The following is a 22367-nucleotide window of genomic DNA, read 5'->3' as shown; positions in this document are numbered from 1 at the left end:
ATCACAATATATTATGTTCTATTCAGCAAAAAGAACCATCAGACAATTTCCAACTTAAATTTTATAATAACAGTGGTATAAAATTAAGCTCATTAAGTGTACATGGGCATTAGACCTATCAGTATCCTCAAATTAAAGCCATACTGTTTTGACCGATACAAGACAATTTTTGCTTCAATAGTAATGATAAGAACCATTGGCAAAATTTAGACATTACATTAAAACCATGGTTGAGATTGAGCCACTTGAACTCATGCACTTACTCATTCCTTCTCCTCCTTCACACCTATGGGAGAACACTGAAAGCATTTTGTTTTGAATAAACCAGTTCCCCATTACATCCAACCTCAGGAATGTGTGGTTCATCCTTCCTCCGGATAGCAAACAAAACCATCTGAAATCAGTTTGATTCTGGTTTACTTCAAACTAGCAAGAGCTGGAATGAAAGACAGCTTTTGAAGTTCAGACAAAATATGAAACTTCAGTTTATTTGAAACCGAAAGTGAAAGCTTTCAATCTCCACACTTCACACATAAAGTAGGAAAGGGAAGGAGTGTGTGTGACCCCAAGGCACACTGAAGCCCATTCTTATAACATTAAATATTATAACATTAAATAATGTAAAACATGACATCTCTGTCCAGCCAACATTTAGACATGTACGAAACAGAACATAAAGCTCCAAAATATTTGAAAAATCCTCCTTGAATTTCAATCAGAAGAGTTACAGAAGAGGGCAACTGCAAGTTCAGGCATGGCAAAAATTGTATTCCAGAACCAGAACTTGGGAGTCTGAAGCAGGAGGTGAGGGTAACACCCATTCCCTCCAGCCAGGATTTTTACAAGCACAAGTTAAAACTTGTTTCATCCCTGCATGCCCTTTGGTAAAAAAAATAAAGCCTTCCATTTCATAAAATATATAGCCTCCATTGGAGCTCTAATTTACCTTTTATGAGGATACTATATCATACAAAGGAAACTATTCAGCGAAGAGGTAAATGTACTGAAGTCCACTGAAATTGCTAAGCCTAAATGTGTTGAATTCTACATTGAATTTTGTGTTGAATCATGACCAACATTCACTGGCCAACCAGCCAATCTGGCAATGTTGGCGTGTTATACTAACTGACTCTTATTTGAAGGGAGAAAGTGAGGTGAAGAATCAGGTTATCACCCAATCCTAAACGTGTTCACTGGAGAAGACATTAAACAAGCATCTCCTTAACTCACAATGCTCAACATTTCTGTGTATGTGCAAACTTCATGATCCATTATATTTTACTGTGACCGTCAGCAATACAACAAATCTGTACAGCAAATCTTAATGAGTCATTTCATGCTACACTTTCTCTGAGGGCACATTCAGGTACATGTTTCAGGACTCTACTACATCCATCAGGGCAAAAAAGAATGGAAGCATGAGCATCTTTGATTTAAAATATTACACATATTGCTTCCAGCACAGAAACTAATCTATTGAGGAGAGTAACATTTGAAGCAATCCATTAAATTAGGTTCTTTTTAAAAAAAACAACCCAAAAAAACCCTTGGTGTTCTGATCTTACCTTTAAAACTTTAAATATTTAAACACTTGAGGAAGTTCAGATCAAAGCTTTTAAGACTTCAAATCCCTACAGCAAATTAGCTCTGCAATGAAGTTAAACCATCTATTAGGCTTGACCATTCAACATGCTACTTCTGTCTGTAGCAGAAGGGCTGAGTAATTGCTTAGAAGTTACCCTTTTTACTTGTGTGTCCTATTCCTAACAGAAGGCCTCACTGTGGGAAGAAGTTAATCCCACCACCTTAAAATAGGTAGTGGTTTGACTCTTCTTTAATAGATCCTACCTGGTTTCCAAAGGTTTTAGAAAATCTCCAGTCTCTCAATATTCCCTTCCCAGGCAAGTTGACCAAGAGGGTAGTGGCCAGCAAGCAGAAGTAAATTATCTATATCCATTCCAATCTGGTTTCAGATCTGGTTTGGACACAAGAATAGCCTTGATTACCTTTATCAGGAGAGAGATGGGGATGGTGACTGTGTTGTTTCACCTTCACCCCTCAGCAACTTTTGACACCACTGACCATAAGCTGGGAGTTGGAAGTACTATATTCAGTGGTTCCACTACCTGTAGGGTTGCTACCAGATAGTACTAAGAGGAGATTGCTGCTCAGCAATAAACTGGTAAAATTGAGATACTGTGTGTGGTGGCTCCCATGTCCAGAAATTAGGAATGTGGCCTGTTCTAGGATGAACTGCACTGCCTCTGAAGGAACAGGCTTGTAGTCTGAGAGTATTCCTGGATTTAGACAAATCACCAACTCTAAAGAGACTCCATGAATAGGAGTGTTGATGTCCAGCTTAGGCCGATTCACAAGCTACAACCACTCTTGGACCAGGACAGCCTGGCTTCAGTTGCCTATGCTCTAGGAACCTGTCTGGACTGCTGTCGAACGTGACTGCTAGGCTAGTAAGTGACACAGAACATCACTGGTCCTGAAAGTGCTGCTGGTTTCCAGTGAGCTACCAGACCCATTTCAAGCTGTTAATGCCAGTATATAAACCCGTAAATGGATTGGGCCCCAATTACCTAAATGAACACCTTCTTGAGGATCAACCACATCAGATTCTACAATGGGGCTGCCTAGTTGGTGTTGACCTACAAAATTCCTCTTTTTGGTGAGGTGGGTCTGTGTCCATCATTACTGACTTTCAGAAGGAATCTGAAAATCATAGAATGTGGAGTTGGAAGGGATCCTGAGGATCACCTAGTCCAACCCCTGCAATGTAGGAATATGCAGCTGTCCCATATAGGAATCAAACTTGCAACCTTGGCGTTATCAGCACCACACTCTACCAACTGAGCTATCCAGGCTGCCTTCATCCATGCTCCTGTTTACCCAGATACTGTTCCTTGCAACCCTGGGATCCCTGGATGAAAGAACCATTTTACCTGTAACTGTAAATTTACCTGTAATTTTTTTGAAATTTGTTATGTTAGCTGTTTTTCTTTTTTAAAAAAACAAATAAATAAATATTGTTTTACTATGGATGTGTTTTCTGCCCTGGGCTCCATCAGATAGAAGGGAAGTATCTAAATTCAATAAATAACAGTAATAGTAACAATAATAACTACAACAACAGAAGACATTTAACATGTTAAAAAGTTTTGCCTGAATATGGAATTGAATTCAATAATAACTCTCAAGCCTACTTCTGTGTTTTGGAGTCATGGGTTGCACTCGAGATTTAAGACAACACACACACATAAAACAAAGCTATGTTACAAGCATTTGGTATTTACAACACTATCTTCATGTGAAACTATTTTTTGGTAATGGCAGCTTAAAACAAACACCCTTTTCTCTGAAAATGTACCATTAAGCGTTCCTTCTACATGAAGCCACTGTCTCGCATATTAAAGAAACTACTGTTTACATTTGTGGTGTCACTTAGACTAGTGATGTGCTCCTGATCCAAGCCCCATTCACCTTCATCTTCTTCCTCTGGCTCAGCTTCTGACCCATTGCGAGAGTTCTCATACAAAAAGATTTGTTCATCTACATGAGCCGGGGCTAACCGATTTCTCTTAGCACTAACAATGTTTGCAGAGGAACCAAAGAGACGTTCAGGGAAAACCCTTGTGGCCACAATACACCAGTATTTCTGAAGTACCTTTGGCAAAACAGGAAATAAAGCTAGCCTGTCAGACCACCACTTGAGAGGATCCTCATTTAGTCCAAGAACTTTCTGGGATTTGAAATTACTCAGCTCCTCAATAATCTGAGCATGCCACTCCTCTTGGTCTTCAGCACCCCCTGTCTGGCAAAATATCTCTGCAAGCATGTTATTGATGGCACTAGTAGGAGGAGGGGTAGAGGAAATTGCCATTTTTTTCACTGGTGGCTCTTCAGACAATGCAAAAAACTTTTCTTCAGGCCTCAATGTGTTCTCCTTTTCTTCCTCTAGGAGACTTTTTGCGTCCTCTACTACTCTGTTTTCAACCTGCTGTCTCTCAAACGCTGAAAGAAATGGAAGTTTCTTGTACCTGGGGTCCAGGAAAGTTGCAACGTTGAGAAACATGTCTATATCGGGCGCATGCTGGTATGTTGTGGACAATTCTTTGGCTATCACTTCCTTTGCCATACTGATTTCTTTCAAGTCATTTTCTTTGATGTTTAGTGTTGTGTTCAGCAGCATGTGAAGGAGAGGTTTCACCATACTTATTGTTGGGTATTTGGAAGCAGACATCATTTCGGCAACCTGTTTGAACGGCTGGAGCAAGTCCACCAAGCCTTCAATTGTATTCCACTCATTGGCTTCCAGCATCAGATGGTGATTATTGCTGTCCTCCACAAGAACTGCGGCAATTACGAACTGCTGCTCCTTCAGTCGCTGCAGCATGGCAAGAGTGCTTCCCCACCAGGAAACACGATCACTCACAAGCATGCAGGGCAGAGTGTTCTGCTGCTTCTGCTTCTCACTCAACATGCACATGGCTACTGAAGACTGCTGAAAATATTCCACCAGCTTCCGACACCTCGACAGGAAAGCACACAGCTTCGGAAGCTGAAAAGCTCGCTGTATACCTGCATTAAAAGTTTGCCCTAAGCAAGGCATCTGCACTGGAATGTCGAGAAGAGAGCAAGCTTTCACAATGTCTTTCCCATAATCTGTTGTAGCACCAAAAACTTTTGTATTGATTCCCCATTCAATGAATATCTCATAAAGTACTCGCGTAATTGTCTCTGCGGTGTTTTCCTCGGGCACTTCAAATGTTTTTAAACACCGGGAATTAACAGCCAGGCAGCTGGAAGCGCCGCTACTGAGAAAATGAACTGACAGTGTTACGTAGGATCTGTTCTGGTTCCCGCTTCTCCACATGTCAGAGGATATGCCGCACCACGGGATATCAGTCAGCTCTTTTAGCACAACATCCCTGACAGCCATATATTTTTCAGGAATCGCTTTTGTGCAGAAATACTTTCTACAAGGAAGTTCATATCTGGGGTCGGCCGTTCTTAAAAGATTCTTGAAGGTTGGCTCATCTACAATGGAAGGAGGATATAACCCTTCACATATTAAGCTAATCACTGCCAATGTTAGCTCTTGGTGCTTTTTATTCTCGTAACTGTGACCTGCCTTCATAATTAAGGTGTCCTGAACAGCCTGCTGAGACGATTCTGGCTTCAGTTTTGAAAACGCCGTGGCAAAGGCCTCCCTCATTTGCTCAGTGTTGCTTTTCACAAACTCGCAAAACTCGTCTGGATGATTCTTTTCAAGGTGGTAAGAGAGGTTGGACGTGTTTCCTGAATAGGCTATCTGTGCCATGCAAATGCGGCAGTAGATTTTCTTCCACTGCATTATACATCCTTCCGCATTGGTATCAAAGCCAAAGTACTTCCACACTTTGCTCTTTGCTCTCGGGTGGGCCACTAACTTTAGGTCTGACGGGGAAGTATCCAAACTTTTATTCTCCATTGCTTCTTGGCCACAGTCCCAACCTTTTGGTTCTTCACTCATTAATGAGCACCTGATAAAAGGCAGCAAACAAACATAAAATGAGAAAGCGTAGGTCTGATCAAATATGAGAAATCAATGCTTTTGTGAACAAGCACAATATACTTAGTATTATTTGAATACGTTTGAGGGTGGCTCCCACTCTGCAAGTAGGACACACCACAGCCTATGTATCTGGACACCATGTGGCAAATTCAGGGTGTTGACAGAAGACTTGTCCAAAACTAAAAGTTACATGGTATGTGGAACTAGAGCCAATGTCTCAGTGTAAAGGTCTCAGTTTTAGCTTGCATTCCTCTCCTTACCGCAAGCAACTTATGCCATTTCAGCAGACAAAACACTAAGGGAACAAAACATTTTGGATGGCCTTGACAGCTGACCAAAAATTGGGTTGCCACAAATATGCTCCTTCCTCCAACTCTGCAGGAGGGGAAGCTTATCTCCCAGCATGGCCTTGTTTCTGATGGCACTCTGAGCACTTCCAAAGCACAGCAAAATGTCAAGGATGATTTCCTGCCTTGTTCTCTGCCTAAGAAGATAGTAAGAGTTGCTCCGTGTTCTTCAACTCTGGGTCCCAGATGTTGTTGGACTGCAAATGTCTCATCACCCCAAGCCAATTTAGCCAATGGTCAGGAGTTATGAGAGCTGCAGTCTATCACCAGCTGAGGACCCAAGGAGAAGCAGGCTGACCTATGTCATGTTGACCTCTATAAGACCTGATAACAATTTCAAAGCACAATGTAACTGCAGGAACTCTCCTCCCCATATCCAAGCACAGGTGGTCAGGAATTCATTACACCAATGGGAGGAAAGACACCATGGCAAGTGAGTATCTCAGTTCTTGACAATATTTAAGCCCTAATTAATTCAGGTTTGTACATACTCGCTGTGGGCAGTCAATTGTGTGATTAAGAATTGCCTCAACGGGAGCTTTTGTAAATTAGTTGACTGTTGTCTTTTCTCTCTCTCCCTTTGAGGTTATCAGTGCACTACAGTTAATTAAAATAGGTATGTGTGGCTGTACAGGCAGGCCGGTAGACATTTTTGTGGGCTTTAAAAATGTTGTGAATTTATTTACAAGGTAGGATTAAGCACTTCTACAGCCCCAGACATTACCAAATTTTATAGCAACCCAAACTGTTTGTAACTTTCGATTTCAACATCCTCTTGCAAATAATTTAAAAGAATATTTATTGAGTGGGACCCAGTTTATGTCAATGGAGTTAGGTTTTCCCCCAGATTATATGTAAACAAATGTTACGCTGTGTTTAATGCAACTTAAAATCTTGAATAAATAGGGCAGAAGCTACACATAACTAGAACCACCACTGCAGTTGCTCCACAGCTGAACAAGAAAGGCAATTTAAAAGATCAGCAAGCAAGAAAAGTGGCTTGCCCTGTTCAGTCTTGTAAGCTATAGACACCTCTGAATGTGCACACTCTTCTCTTGCATGCATAGTTTTGTAGGAATGTACCCTAAACCAATTGCCTGAATTTAAATAATTCACATTATCTAATTTGTTTCAGTGGGACTTCACAAACACACACCACCCATAGATCTTCAGCTTCCTTTCTCTTCCTGTCTTGTTTTGTGTTTGAAAATACTGCAGTTTAAATAAACAAAAATACAACTATTGGTATGTTGTTGTTGTTTTCTACTGCTGTTATTGTTGCATTGTGATTTTTATATTCTATGCCATCTCTCTGTATTTTCTATGCAAGTGTGATGTATGTGTGTGTGTGTGTGTGTGTGTGTGTGTGTGTGTGTGTAAGCAATTCTAGAATCCTTGCATTAGTGCCCTACTAATTCCCTAGGGGATAACAAATAAGTGTCAGATCATCCAGGAAAGTCTCTTGGCTGCCCCTTTCATGAGTGCCTATCAGACTCCTTCAGACCACCAGAGTCTGCCTACATATCCTGATGCTGACTCTTTTACATTCCGCTAAGACACTCAAATACACGCCGCAAACATCTGTATTTTTGGAATGCAACTTAATTACTCAACATATTCAAATTTACATAATTTACGTTCATTAATGAGATGCTCAAGGCTAAGAATATTTAAGAAGTCAATCCTGAAAAAATTAAGATGCCTAAGAAGGTGCCTGGCTGGTTTAAACTAATCTTCAAAGAGTTGCAATTACAGTTGCTGCTGAATAAGAAGCAGCAATTCTTACCTAAACCTCGCTGCTTAGAAATTGATGCATTCTTTACTGTGATTAATACCCATGCTTTGAAACTGTTAGACCAAATTATTGACCCAATCTTGTTCTGCCACATCATTCCCAAAGAGACAGCAGCTTAAAAGATCCACAATATGTTGTCTCACAACTCCTAACTGACAAGGGAAACAAAACATGAAGCAACATATATAGATTCAAATTGTTACATATATAGAGAGAGACACTGATATGAAGATTCATATCAGTATCTACTTTTGTTTCAAGTGCCACAGTTTTAGGGCTAATGTCCAGAAGTTTGAGGCCTAGAGACTTTCTCCTGGAATACAGAGAAGCTTGGAAGCAAGAGGAAGTGGACTAAAAATTGTTTTTGAATACATAAATAAATAAAAATACATGAAGAATCCACAAGAATTTTGAACCATATATTTTTAAGTCAATAATAATTTAAAAATTAATAATCAAGAGGCATGTAGCAAGCCTGCTGCTAAGTAATAGATTCAGAGTTCAGGTGTTCCCTGGATTCATCCTGCCACTATACATGTTGCAACCATTTTAGGCAAGTCCAATTGATGTGCGACTGTCAAAGCATGGTTCCCTTTGGACCCAGAAGAGGGCAGAATGGGGGTGTGGTGGGGTCATAACAGGCAGGCTTATGCACACTCTGCTGGTGTGCCCTTTGACCCAGAACACAACCCCCACAGATACAGGCAGATGCTTGTAAACTTAGTATTGTAAAACCTTCATTAGCGGAAGGTTGTTTGGGAAGGAAGGGAGAAAGATTAAAGTCTGTCTTTATTTTGGTCAGCTGCTGCCACCAACTCCACCATCTGCCTAAATGCTAGGTAAAGGTAAAGGGACCCCTGACCATCTTACTTTACTGGCCGAGGGAGCTGGCGTACAGCTTCCGGGTCATGTGGCCAGCATGACAAAGCCATGAAACCAGAAAGTATCCCGCCAGAGTGGTACCTATTTATCTACTTGCACTTTGACGTGCTTTTGAACTGCTAGGTTGGCAGGAGCAGGGACCGAGCAACAGGAGCTCACCCCGTCACAGGGATTCGAACCACCGACCTTCTGATCAGCAAGCCCTAGGCTCTGTGGTTTATCCTACAGCACCACCAGTGTCCCATGCCTAAATGCTAGAAGAGGGTTAATGTAGAACATAGAACATAGCATTTTCATCTGTTGATAAACCAGCCTGGGTGATATATATTCCCACAAATAGGTGGGGAAAGGGGATGAGATAATCAGTACAGCATGTGGGCTGCCGTCAGCCCTGGGTCCTTATGTTGTGCATGGCCATCCCACCCTTAATTCAACACATTGTCAGAAGTCTGATACTAGGACTTGGATACGACACCTGCCCTTAGTCTTAAAATCTAGTAGATTTTACTTATCTAGCAATAAGTAAACCACATGGAAAGCTCATATATCTAGGTCTAATGATGGTGGACAGTACAAAGCAACATACAAAAGCACACATTACACATCCAGCAGACATGTTTTTCAGATGAAAAAGGAAGAAGTCTTTAGGCTGCAATCCTGTGCAATCCTAGGGTCACCCACACATACACGTTAAGCACTTTTATACCACTTAAACAGTCATGGAGAATCCTGGGAACTGTAGTTTCTTAAGGGTGCTGGGAACTGCAACTCTGTGAAGTCAGCACCCTTAAGAGCTATAGTTCCCAGAAATTTGCCTGACCTCTAAAGTGGTATAATAGTGTTTTAATAGCATGGTGCGGATGTAATCTAGGTGTGTGTGGAGAACCTTCAGCCCTGAACTACAACTCCCATTAGCCCCAGCAAACATGGTCAATGATCTGAGTCAGAATTCAGCAACATTGGGAGGTCCAAAGATTTCCAACACCCGCTATATGTATTTACTTTGAATAAGCCCCAACGAACTAAGTGGGATTCGCTTACAAACAAACACACATAGGTTTGTGCTGTTAGTGGCCTGTTTAGAATATAAAATAAAGGTGCAGAATGCATTTAATGCATCATCAAATGCAATCAAAATGCACTTATGAGACAGATTTCTGAAAATGTAAACCAAAAGTTAAATACAGTAAGAACTTTTTACAGCTAAAATTTTTTTATGCACACGGTCAGCAATTAAGCCACAAGGAAAGCTACATCCTATAGATCAAACATTAATTTAAATGAAGAATTCAACACTACTGGTTCTGTTGCAAGGAGGAAGCAGAAGATAAGACTTAACACAGTGTCCCTTTAGCATGTGAAAGTAGCTGACCTCATGTGGCATATCTCTGCAGGCCTAAACAGGGTTAATTGTACCACATCAGGGCAGAAACATCATTCAAAATAAGGACTGTTTAACCTACCCAGGCACAAACTAATTAAGAATGGTTCTTGCACTCCAGCTGCAAAGTTTTAATATAACATGTCATAAAGAAAACACTGCTATCAAGAATGACAGCCCAATGTATTTTTAGCCCTAACTATTCTTACAGTAAAACATTACTTTCAGACTCGAAAAATAGTCACATCTACCTTGTGAACTTTATTATATTTTTGTTGTCTGCTTTAAAGAAATAAGCAGACCATGAAAAGCAATCAGAAATTGAGCAAAACAGAGCAACATTATCCAATGAAGACACATTATGACATCTGAACTGTTAACAATTCTAGAACTTAAGAGGTTCTCCACCCCCTTGGTACAGTTGAAATATGTTACAGAATATACATTAAAAACTTTACTTACAGATTGGCATGTTTGTATTCAGCTTCATAAAATACAGATAGAAAAGTGAAAACTCAAAAGCTATGGACTCTCTACTTTTAAGAGGATGGTGGCCATCCAAGGTTCTGTAGTTTCCCGGATCCTGCGGCCTCACACTGCAACTCTGAAATGCATCACTAGGCAGGGACGATCTGCTTTTTCTCTTTAGATAACCAACAAATCGTAGCCTAAACACACTGACTCAGAAGTTACAGCCTACCGCTTCCATTGGTCTTACTAGGACAATGTGATCCTCTTGACCAGGGTGTGTCGCCTCGCCTGCTTCAACGTACCTTTTCTGCCCACAGCACTAGGTATTATTCAGCTTCGAACCTTGACACTGTCCGCGGTTCCTACTACCTGTATTATCAACTGTAACAGCATGCACTTATAACAGGTCGGTCCAACCTAGGAGCCACAGGTTTGCGGCTGGAAGGGGGCGTGTACGCATTTGCTAGAGATCTGCATGTCTCCGGGGGGCGAGAGCCGCAGGTGGGGCTTGGTAAGGACACGGACACGGCCGAGCCAAAGCTTTGCTATGTGAGGCCCGAGAAAAGAAGGTCCCCCCTCCGGGCAGCGACAAAACAAAGCCCGGGGAAGCGGGCGCCCAGGTGCGCCCTCCTTCCGCGGAAGCAAAAATTTGGCTTGGCTCCCCATTTTCAGAATGATAATCCCTGGAAGAAAAAGCCTTTCCTCGCCTCCGCCGCCGCCCCGGGCGGAAGAAAAGCGAGTTCGTGTCGCGCGCGCGCTTTCCTTTCGCCCCCCGCGCCACTTGGCGAGGTGGCAGGCGCTGAGCGAGGCGCTTCTTTGACCAGCCTCTCCACGCCAGAAACCCGCAGCCCTTACTAACCTGGCTTCAAAGGCCAGCCTGGTCGGAGGAGGCGGCGGAGCAGCTGGTGCAACACGACGCGGAAGCCGATCCAATAGACTCGTATGGCAGGCAGCGCCAGCGAGAGGAGCGACATGGCTCTTTGGCCGCTGCCGCCGCCTCCGGCTCTTCCTTGTGCTTTTTCTCGGCTCGAAGGAGAAAGGAGGCCGGTCACCACCCTCGGCAGGAGGAGGCACGGCGCAAGCGACACGACACGCCTCCCGGGCTCCGGAGCGCTCGGCTCAGAGCACTCGCTAGCTACACCCAGCGGAAGAGGAGGAGGAGGAGGAGAAGTCCTTTTCCGGGCATGTGCGCGCTTCTGCTCGCGATCCGGGTCTCTCGCTCTCCCCTTCCTTACACCCTCCCTTCCACACCGTGCGTGCAGCGGGGCTGAGGTTACATACACTTTCCCATTGCTACCCCCGCGCTAATTTCGGCAGTAAGAATTTGCATGCTTTGAAATAGGGCTCTCAGCCAGCTAGGCTGTGAAATGAGGTCACTTGCCGGAATGTGGAACAATAGAGAACATAACGCCTTTTTCACTTGCTTTGGAACACGCATTTCTCAAAGGAAGCAGCTGCTGACTACCTTACGGGGAAAAGTACTAGACAAACTAGTAGATTTTTAAAAATAAAATAAACGCTGGTTAAATGCATGATTGAAAAATACCTTTCAACGCTGACATTCAAATTTGCCTGCAGTTCTGCCCAGTAGGAACTTGGAAGGCAAGCAGGCCAAGAGGGAGGGTGTGTTTATTTTTAAGTCTGGTGTTTCTAATGCAATTCTCCCTTAAAGGTGTCAGACCTCTTGTTAAAATGTTTTCACGGGCTCCTTCACAACTCATCTACAGCAATTATCTTCCAGCATGGAGGGCTCTGACTAGAATATATATTGCTGCTGCTGCTGCCCTTGGATAAGGTGACCTGGGAAGACAAAGCTTGGTTAAAAGAACCCATGAAAAGAAGAACTTCAGTTAAAAGAATTGTATTTGCCTCCTCTTATTCCCTGTATTCAATCTATCAAGGGTGCCTGTGGTACCCAAATCATCCTTCAAAGCACAACACATTCATGGCATTCATTCAGTAGAATCTATGACTTAGTAACAAATAGAAGGAATTGATGTGGGCAAGACTCTTGCAGTCATGCAGCCAGCTTCCTGCTCTCTTGACCCCTGCCTCACCTGGCTGTTGAAAAGCAGGTGAGGAGATTTCACCCCTCCCATACCCAAGAATCTCCTGAGAATCTCCTGAGGTCTCTGCTGACTCTACAGAGAGGAGGAGCAATGTACTGCTCTCTACTTAATTAGTCAAGTGAGTGAGTCAGAGAGAGTCAGTCAGTGTGTCGGAGAGAGAGTGCAAGAGATCGTGTTTATAGATAAGATTGCTGCTAAGAACAGCTGCAGGCACTCAGAATATAGCATTGATTTATGCTTAGAATTTGTAGCTCTGTATATAGTTTGTATCATAGCTGTAGTTATAGAATAAAAGGAGGATACTTTACAGAGTTGCTCTCCGAGTGGTTTATACTCTGCAAGACTCTGCAAAACGCTGCTGCGCAACGACTGTATTATTGAGACAGTGAATCCGGTGCTCTCAGCTCCAAGCTGTGAGTCCACAGCACTGTGACCTGTTCCTGTGGGAAAGGAGGTCTCTGGCAGTGCTACCCAGCTCGCCTAGCCCAGTCGGGGCTGTAGTGCATGAGTCCAGTTGGTACACTGGCTCAAGGGCGATGCTGACATCGGTTATGGGCCCAGTCGTTGTTCCAGTCATCTGACCAGTCGTTGTTCCAGTCTTCCCAGTCATCCCAGTCACCAGAGGTGTGTGTTGCTGATCGCTGGACGGCGGAACGGACGCTGCATGCTGGACTGATTTGTGGTGCCTAGAAGCAGAGCTGTGTTGGAGCAGAGTGCTCAAGCTGCCGCTGTTGCTGTTGCTGCTGCTTGAGGTATGTTGCTGACTGCCAAAGAAAGAAGATAGCATCCCTGTTTGCCTGTTTGCCTGTTAATTGCGCTTTGAGTGGGAGAGAGAGTGGCTGAAGAAGTCCAAGGCTTTATCTGTGTTTGCACGAGGGAAGTGTCTTGCTCTAAGTAATAGCAGACATGGCCTGTGCACATTCTGGCCAGATGGCTCTGTCCTTTCCTCTCCTCACGCCTGAAACTTACGCAGTTTGGCAAGTAAAGATGAAAGCGCTTTTACAGAGGGAAAAGCTATTTCACACGATAGAAGATAACCCTCCAGATAAAGATGATGATGATTGGGCTGAGTGGCATGCTGCAGATATGAAAGCCCGAGGGACAATTGTTTTGAGTTTCAGACCACTTGCTGGTAAACTTAGAGGGTCAAGAGACTGCACAAGCTGTTTGGCATAAGTTGAGAGATATGCATCTGAGACAAAATGCTGGTTCCAGTGTGATTTTCTTCAAGAAGCTGTGCAGGTTACAGTTGCAGAAAGGTGGTGATTTGCCTAGCCATCTATCTCAGTTAAAGCGTCTCAGAGAGGACCTTGTTCAGCGAGACCTGGCTATTTCAGAGGCTGTGTTTGCAATGCTGATGATAAATAGCCTAGATGAGTCTTATGATGGAGTAGCTGCCCAGATTTCTACAATGCCTGCTGACCGGCTAACGGAAGATTATGTGTCTAGCGTGCTCTTGAATGAGTGGGATCGCAGACAGGCTGTTAAAGAAAGCCGGGACTGTGCTGCTAAAAATGTGCTTGAAAATGTGCCTGAGTCTTCAGCAGGGGAAAGTGAAAGTGAAACTGCTGCTGTTAAAGCACTAAAGTTGAAGCGGTGCTTTTCATGTGGAGCACAAGGCCATTTGAGTTTCCAGTGCTGCAAGAAATCTTCAAAGAAGAAGGGAAACTTCAGAGGCAGAGGGGGAGGAGGACGAAATCCCCAAGCACCTGCTACTTCAAAGGCTTTGATCTCTCGCTGCTCTAATCAACGTGGGCGGAGTTTCTTCGTGATCGACTCTGGCTGTACCAACCACGTAGCCAAAGATAATCTCTTTGTTCAGCTTGAGAAGCAAGAGAAAGAAATTCATCAAGCAGATGGGACAGTTCTCACGAGTGAGGCTAAGGGAACTGTGTTCTTAAAGAGCCTGAATGCAACTATTAAGAATGTCCTGTATGCGCCTGATATTCAGGACAATTTGTTGAGTGTTTCCCAGCTTGATCATCAGGGTTTTAAGGTGGTGTTTGCTAAATCTTGCTGTGAAATTCGTCGAGATGGCAAACTCATTCTATATGCAAAATGTGTAAATGGTCTGTATCAATTGCCTTTTGTTTCAGGTACAGGTACTGCAGAAGCAACTGAGAAAGAGTGTTGCAATTTGTCTGTTGATAAGAATGAGAAGTTGCATGATCAATGTATTCATTATTACCACCGTGTTTATGGTCATTTGAATTTCCAGGCTGTGGCAAAAATGCCTGATATGGTTCAGGGTATGAAGCTGAAAGAATGTCCCTACCACATGAAATGTGTTTCTTGTGCTGAGAGTAAGGCAAAGCAAGCTCCCAAAGGTACAGAGTCTGGTAGAGAGGTCAAGAAACCATATGAAGTCATTCATGCAGACTTAGTGGGGCCTCTAGCGCTCTCTAGAGGCAATTCAAGGTTTTTCATGGTTTTGATAGACTCCTACTCTAAATATGCATGGGTCTATTTGCTGCAGAAAAAGTCTGAAGCCTTTACTAAGTTTCGTCAGTTTTGTAAATGGCTCAGGAATGTACATAATGAGAATGTACATTGTTTTTTCACTGACAGGGGTGGAGAGTTTTGTTCAGAAGAGTTTGAGGCTTTTCTTTCTGAACAGGGCATTGAGCATAGGACTGCCACGCCCAGGTCACCCTGGCAGAATGGTTTATGTGAGAGAATGAACCAGACCCTGCAGCAAGGAATCAGAACACTGTTACATGATTCGGGGCTGCCCAATCCCTTTTGGGCCGAAGCTCTTTCGTTTTTCTGTTACGTGTATAACAGGAGGTACCAGTCTAGTGTAAATTGCACCCCATATGAGATGCTTCACCGAAGGAAGCCATGTGTGAAGCACTTTAAAATTTTTGGTTCAGAGGTTTGGGTGCACACCTCGCAGGGTGACAAACTGAGTAAGCGTGGAGAACATGGTGTTTTCCTAGGATATGAGAAAGGGTCTTATCGTGTCCTGATCACAGACACAAAAACCATAAGGCTGACCAGGAGCATTGACGACAATCCACAATGGGACAGAGTTGGCGTTTTTCAGTGCCATCCCATTTGTGATGATGGTGCAAAAGGGGCAAAGACAGTTAAGAGGGAGGCAAGTTCTGATGTGATTGATAATTCTGATGCCAATGTAGATCCAGATGATGGCACAGATTATCAGAGCCCAAAAGCCTCAGGTGAGTCTGACGCTGATTCAGACTTAGCAGCTTCATATACTTTAGCTCCCCATTCTCCCAAAGAGGAGGAAGCACCAGAACAAGAGGATCAAAGAGTTTTGCGCAGATCCGAGAGAACCACCAAGGGTGTACCACCGAAAAGGTTTTCTGAAGAGTTTGCAAAGGCTGCGGTCACATGCAACTCTGGTGGGGTTTTTAAACCTAGCATGAAATGTGCTGAGAGTAGTGGCACAAAACGCTGCATTTATTTCCTTACCTGACATTTGAAGGATCAGGATTGAAGGAGCAAGCATGTGTTTAAAGTGGTTTGTTCAAATCTGCCTAATTAGAAATGTCAATTTGTACTTGAGAGGAAGAAATGTGTGTGAAGATTTTTCCAGAAGCTGCTTATTCATTTGTGTGTTCACAATGTGTATTTTGTGAGTTACAGGTTGAGGTTTATGTTTTAACTCTTTCCTAATGGACACAGAGTGGTTGCAGTAACTGTATAATGGTATTGATAAAAGTGTCTTAGATAAAGGGGGAGAGAGATACCTGCAAATATGTTACCAAGGTTGTAAGCAGAGAACAACTTTTGGAGTGTGTGTGCAAATTGCAGTTATGTTAAAGATTCTTGAATGGTCGGATGAAATGGGGGAGGATGAGGAGATTTCACCCCTCCCATACCCAAGAATCTCCTGAGAATCTCCTGAGGTCTCTGCTGACTCTACAGAGAGGAGGAGCAATGTACTGCTCTCTACTTAATTAGTCAAGTGAGTGAGTCAGTCTCTGTGTGAGAGAGAGAGTCAGTCAGTGTGTTGGAGAGAGAGTGCAAGAGATCGTGTTTATAGATAAGATTGCTGCTAAGAACAGCTGCAGGCACTCAGAATATAGCATTGATTTATGCTTAGAATTTGTAGCTCTGTATATAGTTTGTATCATAGCTGTAATTATAGAATAAAAGGAGGATACTTTACAGAGTTGCTCTCCGAGTGGTTTATACTCTGCAAGACTCTGCAAAACGCTGCTGCGCAACGACTGTATTATTGAGACAGTGAATCCGGTGCTCTCAGCTCCAAGCTGTGAGTCCACAGCACTGTGACCTGTTCCTGTGGGAAAGGAGGTCTCTGGCAGTGCTACCCAGCTCACCTAGCCCAGTCGGGGCTGTAGTGCATGAGTCCAGTTGGTACACTGGCTCAAGGGCGATGCTGACAGACTGGATGGGTCCAGAATGTGGTAGATACATCACTATGTGACAGGGTGCTGCCTACTGTTCTTAAACAGGCAGAGGTGCACCTGTATCAGGGAGAGGGCCAGGGAGAGTGCAACTCTGCTTTTTGATACCTCCACAACTTTTGATACCATGGACCATGGTATTCTTCTGTACCAACTCTGTGGGGGCACTGTTTTACAGTGTTTTTTCTGCTACCTAGAGGGTTGTGTCCAGAAAGTAGCATTGGAAGACTGGGTTCCAGCTGTATGGTCTTTGCACTATGGTGTGCCACAAGGTACAATCTTCTCCCCAATGTTGTTTAACATATATATGAAGTCACTGGGTGCAGTCACTAGGAGTTTGGTGGCAAACGGTCATCAATACACTGTTGACATAACAGCTCTGCTTCTCCATAGCATTTGAGTCAGGGGAGGCTGTTGTCTGAGCACAGTGAGGGACTGAATGAGGACCAATAAACTGAGATTGAACCGTGGGAAGATGGGATCACCGTGGATTGACAGTTCCCATGCATACAAGATTGGCCAGGTGCCTGTTCAGAAAGAGGTTACACTCCCTCTGAAACAACAGGTTCGGAGTCTGGGAATGCTCCTGGATCCATCTTTGTCACTGGAATCTCAGCAGCTAGGAGTGCCTTTCACTCGCTACAGCAGGTGCATCAACTATGGCTGTTTTTTGACGGATAGTCTAGCCATCGTAATCCATGCATTGATAACTTCAAGGCTTGGTTATTTTAATATGCTCCATGTGGGGCTACCCTTGGGCCTGGTCTGGAGGCTGCAAAATGCTGTGGCTGGACTGTTCATGAAGACAGTCTGTTGCCAGCACATAACGCCAGTGCTCTAAGGTTTGCACTGGCAGCCCATACGCTACAGGGTCAGGGTCAAAGTTATTGTATTAATTTGCAAGGTCCTTAAAAACTTGAGTCCATGATACTTCAAGAATCACCTAATCCCTTATATACCTGCCTGATAACTAAGGTCTTCAGGGGAGTCACTGTTAGTAGTTCGCCCCCCCCCCCCGGCTCAGATGCATGGCTTGTATCTACCAGGAGCTGTGTGAGGGCCCAATTTCATGAAACTCCGGTTTTCTGGTTTTTACTTTTTGTATTGTATGCCTACAAACTTTATAGAAATGACTACAGTTGTTGATGTTAGGTGGAAGGCAGGTAAAGGTGTGGCCTTCACTTTGAAGTGCATTTCCAAGCAGTTTCTTCCTGCAACTGTTTGGAAATGCACTTCAAAAGCCATATCTCAGAGTGCTAATCAGAAACAACTTGGAAATACGCTTCAGAGGCTTCAGAGGCTTCAGAGGTATCGTTGTCACCCGATGCCATGATGTCACATGACTGATAGGCAGGTGCCTCCTTCCACCTGTCAAACCTGGTCCACTGGGCTGCAAAGATGCCTTGCCTCTGGTGTAAGCAATAGTGAGCTAAATGGACCAGTGGGCTGACTCAGAATAATAACTTCCTTATATAGTATTCCCAAACTAGGAAAGTTGGCATATTATAGATATGGCTTATTATAACTATAAATTATTTGACTGGTTGGTGTTGTAGGTTGGTGGCCCAAAGTCCACTGTTTGAGAAACACTCGTGTAGTGCTTTAAAGGCCAAAAAGAGTACTTTAAATTGTACCTGGAAATGCATCAGTCCAACTGCTTTAGTAAAGGTGATACAGGCACTGACTGCCATGCCCCCATAGGACTCTGGAAGTCTGAAAGCATCTTTTGTATTGGTTTTAAGAGAAAATGCTTTGTAAAGAGGCTTATCTGTGACTTACAAGCAAAAGCCCCTTTTTATAAAACAACAGAGGAATCATTTTCTGCCTGCTTTTTGTTATTACTATTATTCCACATAGTTCTACACCAGAATGATCTACTTTTTAAATATAATTTTGATTGTTTGGATCAATGTGGAATAAATTATCTTCCTGTTCAAAAAGTCTCTATTATAAAACTGGAATTGTATATTTGTAGAATGTTTTTCTTTGCATGCGGTATGTCTCTTTGGTTGTTCTATTCTTAAAGGAAAACACTTCCTCTAACCCATACACACAGCAACTGCAAACATAACTTGGTAGCTAATGGTGACCAATTTGTAACACATTTTGAAAATACAATCATTCACATTCGTGGCAATTTAGATTCCATGACTGTAGCAGAGTTTGAGATGAATGCAGCTAGTCTTGTCCTATTGGAATAGATACATTTTCAAGTAGTTTGACGTAAGAAAGTGGACAATCTACTTTGAAGTTTGTGGCCAGGCTACCTTATGTGTCCTTGATCTTTGCACCATGCAGCTAATTAAAGCCACCAAAGGAAGTTTAAATATTTGAGTCACTAATGTGTCTTTGAGAGAAGGTGTACTCCTTGCTGTGTTAAAAGAAGCAGAGATGCAAGCTGATTTCTTCTTTAAAAAGACAATCCTGGACTTCAATAACTGTTTGCCCTTTCTAAGCAATATCTTGGAGTGCGTGCTGGCCTCACCTCCAAGCGCTGCTGGATGACCATTCCAATGTGGTTTTCTGTCTGAGTTTGGGAGGGAAACTAATTCTGTAGCCCTGAAAAAATATATTCACTGAGAGGAGTGTGCCCTTTTTGGATTCCCCTTGACATCTCAGTGATTTCCAGTACCACTGAACGTTGTATCCTTCTGAGACAGGTGTCCAAACTGGGGCTCAGGGACACTGTTTTTCAGCAACTGAGGTCCATTTTGGATGGATGGTTAGTCCCAGAACGTGGGTAATTTTTGCCTGCTGCTCTTCCCTATGGTTCTTGACTTATGGCAAACATGGCCAAACAAAGCCCAGAAGGCCAAACAAAGCTCAGAAGGGTCTTTAGCTTACATGGTTGTTTTGCTGAAGACCTGTGCCTCAGGTGCTTACATAGTATTCTATGATACCAAATCAGTTTGGGCAGTTGAACCTGAAGACAATGGTTGGAATTCAGCATAGCACTAAGGAGATTGTTCCATCAGCACAAGCATTTCTGCTTGACCAGTGAAATGATCTCCCCTTTCCTTCTCTTGCCTGCTGTTCTGGGGGTTTCTCCTGACCTTCCAGAGCAGATTGGAGGGAGGTGTAGGGAGAGGGGGAGGGAGTCCTGTTGCACTAGCAGGAATCCTTGCATTGACTTCCACTAATGGAACTGGAGAGTTGAATAAGGCCCAATATTTATCTAAGCCAGCTATTGCTTTCATAGTGCCTCCAGATGTTTTCGTGCTGCTCCAACTAGCACGGCCAATGATTTGGGACGAAGGCAGTTGCGGTCCAACAAAATTGGGGCAGCACCACATTGGTTAGCGTGATCTAATATCTAGAGACATTTGCCGTGGGGTGCAGTTTACTAAAAGAGAAAGCAATCAAGGTGAAAGAGCAAACCAATATAGTTCTTCTTCGCCACAGCTCAGAAGATGTTTCATTGGAGCCATATTAACCAATTTGCTCCAATTTGTGAGATATATTTCATTTCAAGTCAAACCACTTCCTTTACCGAAACGTTTACACCCACCCTGAGGAAATGGTACAGTAACTGAAAAATCTGAACTAATAATGCAATTGCACAGTACGTAGCTAGCTCAGAGAACAAAACTCAACATTTTTGTTCAGACATAACCATTCATAACCATTTCCTCCATATCTGATATATCAGCCTGCCCCAACCCCAAACCTCCAGGTGTTTTTGGAGTACAACACCCATCAGTATGCGCAACTGAACTAACAGTGTGGGTCCTAAGGTACCCCAAACAACCCCCATGTACAAGAGGGAGGTATCAATGGGGCCAGGCAGTTTCTTATACAAATAAACCCTGAAGGTTAGTAGGAACTCAAACATGTCAATGTGGACTGAGTATGCTCAGTGCACACAGAATGCTAGCTGACTGTAAAGGAAAACTAGATGGAATGGGAATTCTATTTTAGTATCCTGGAAGAGGGCATGAATGACTGGAGGTCTGGCTCCCTAAAAGGAAGTACACCTCCCTGCAACACTTAACCCATTTTCTAAATCGCATGAAAAAAACACACACAAGTGCTGAATAAAAATACTCTAAATGCTTGCCTAACATTATTCATCCATTAATTTTTCCTTAGCGATCAGATGTGGTATTGTTGCTATTCATTCAGAAAGCCAAGCTATTCTGTGTGATGATGACTGATAACAATATACATAATACTCCAGATGGAGGTGAAGCTGTGTTTTATTGAATATGGAACAACTATTTGGAGAACATCTGTCAGCTATGTAGTAGAATATGGGGTCTCTGGACCTATCTATGAATGTGTATATCATGGGACTGCATGTCCTTTTCACCCACTGCATCCATCAACATATTTTTCCATGTATTTTTTGACACTTTCTAGTTCTAATTTATTTATTTATTTATTTATGACACTTGAGGGAGAAAGAGGCCTTGAAATTAATTTTTGATGCCTTCACCTTTTAATTATCTTCTGCTGCTACCCAGGACTTGCAGAGCTTTGAGAGCTCCATAATAACCTCTTTTAATTTATAGGCATAAAGATTTACTCCTGCTGGGAAGGGGGAAATCTTGCATATTATTTTCTGCAGAATCATTTCACCAGATTATCAAATGCATGCTAATGAATGCCTTTAAAGATTATTTTAAACAAACACATTGGCTGCAGTTCAGAGAAGCTGTTGAACGCATGGGGAAACATGTGAGGTAATGGTTAATGCAGAAACTTCTACAAAGGCATGATTCTACGAACCATGAAGCAGGATCTCAAAAGGCATGGTTCCAGGAACCACAAAACAGCTGCACTCTAGAGTTTCAGACAGGGGACGTTATCATCTCTACCTAGAGATGCCAGGGATCGAACTTGCTACTTTCTGCCTGCAAAGCTGGTGTTCTACAACGGAGCTACAGCCTCACCTCTCTAGGGGCTGCTGTTTTTTCTACGAGCTAGAAAATGTGCTGCACAAACAGGTACTCTGTGTGACAAGGATAGGGAGCACTCCCTGGCATAGAAAAGAACAGGGCAGGCTTAGTGTTAATTGAGGCCAGTGTACGCATATATCGTGAGTCATAGAACCATAGTATTGGAAGGGGGTCCTCTAGTCCAACCCCCTGCAATGCAGGAATATGCAGCTTTCCCATACGGGGATTGAACCTGCAACCTTGGTGTTATCAATACCAAACTCTAACCAACTGAGCTATGTATGTGGGCTGTCAAAATAGGGTAGGGTTACTCCAGGCCAATTGGCATTAAGGACATTCTGTGCTGCCTGGCATTATGAATGTAGTATATATCCCAGATCGCATTTGAGAACCTTGTTGTTGTTTAGTCGATTGTCTGTCTTGGGTGGCCCTGCACAGCATAGCTCATAGCTTCTCTGAGTTATTCAAGCCCCTTCGCCACGGCAAGGCAGTGATCCATGAAGGGGTTGAGAACCTTACGTAGATCAATAAGATTTGGATGAAGGGCTCACAACTCCCACAGTG

General features: G+C 43.2%; 1 protein-coding gene across 6 annotated transcripts in view; it reads right to left on the bottom strand.

The window, feature by feature from the left end:
- The window catches only part of ZBED1 (zinc finger BED-type containing 1), a 121370-nt gene that overhangs the window by 78578 nt on the left and 20425 nt on the right, over window positions 1-22367 (bottom strand). The window contains exons 1-4 of one of the 6 annotated variants that reach the window (XM_081858690.1): window positions 10431-10908; window positions 7697-7857; window positions 7067-7122; window positions 46-5531 (exon numbers count right to left, since the gene is read on the bottom strand). In XM_081858690.1, the coding sequence (XP_081714816.1) occupies window positions 3392-5521 (2130 nt within the window). In that variant the 5' untranslated portion in view covers window positions 5522-5531; window positions 7067-7122; window positions 7697-7857; window positions 10431-10908 and the 3' untranslated portion in view covers window positions 46-3391. Of the gene's footprint in view, window positions 1-45; window positions 5532-7066; window positions 7123-7696; window positions 7858-10430; window positions 10909-11298; window positions 11546-22367 lie in introns of those variants that run through there. The other 5 variants (XM_081858692.1, XM_081858693.1, XM_081858695.1 and 2 more) reach the window with 5 other exon arrangements.

The sequence above is a fragment of the Podarcis erhardii genome (assembly GCF_964252035.2).
Source record: "Podarcis erhardii genome assembly, chromosome: 4".
NCBI lineage: Eukaryota > Metazoa > Chordata > Lepidosauria > Squamata > Lacertidae > Podarcis > Podarcis erhardii.
The sequence above is the reverse complement of the archived record's forward strand: the minus strand, read 5'-3'. Positions and strand labels throughout refer to the sequence as shown.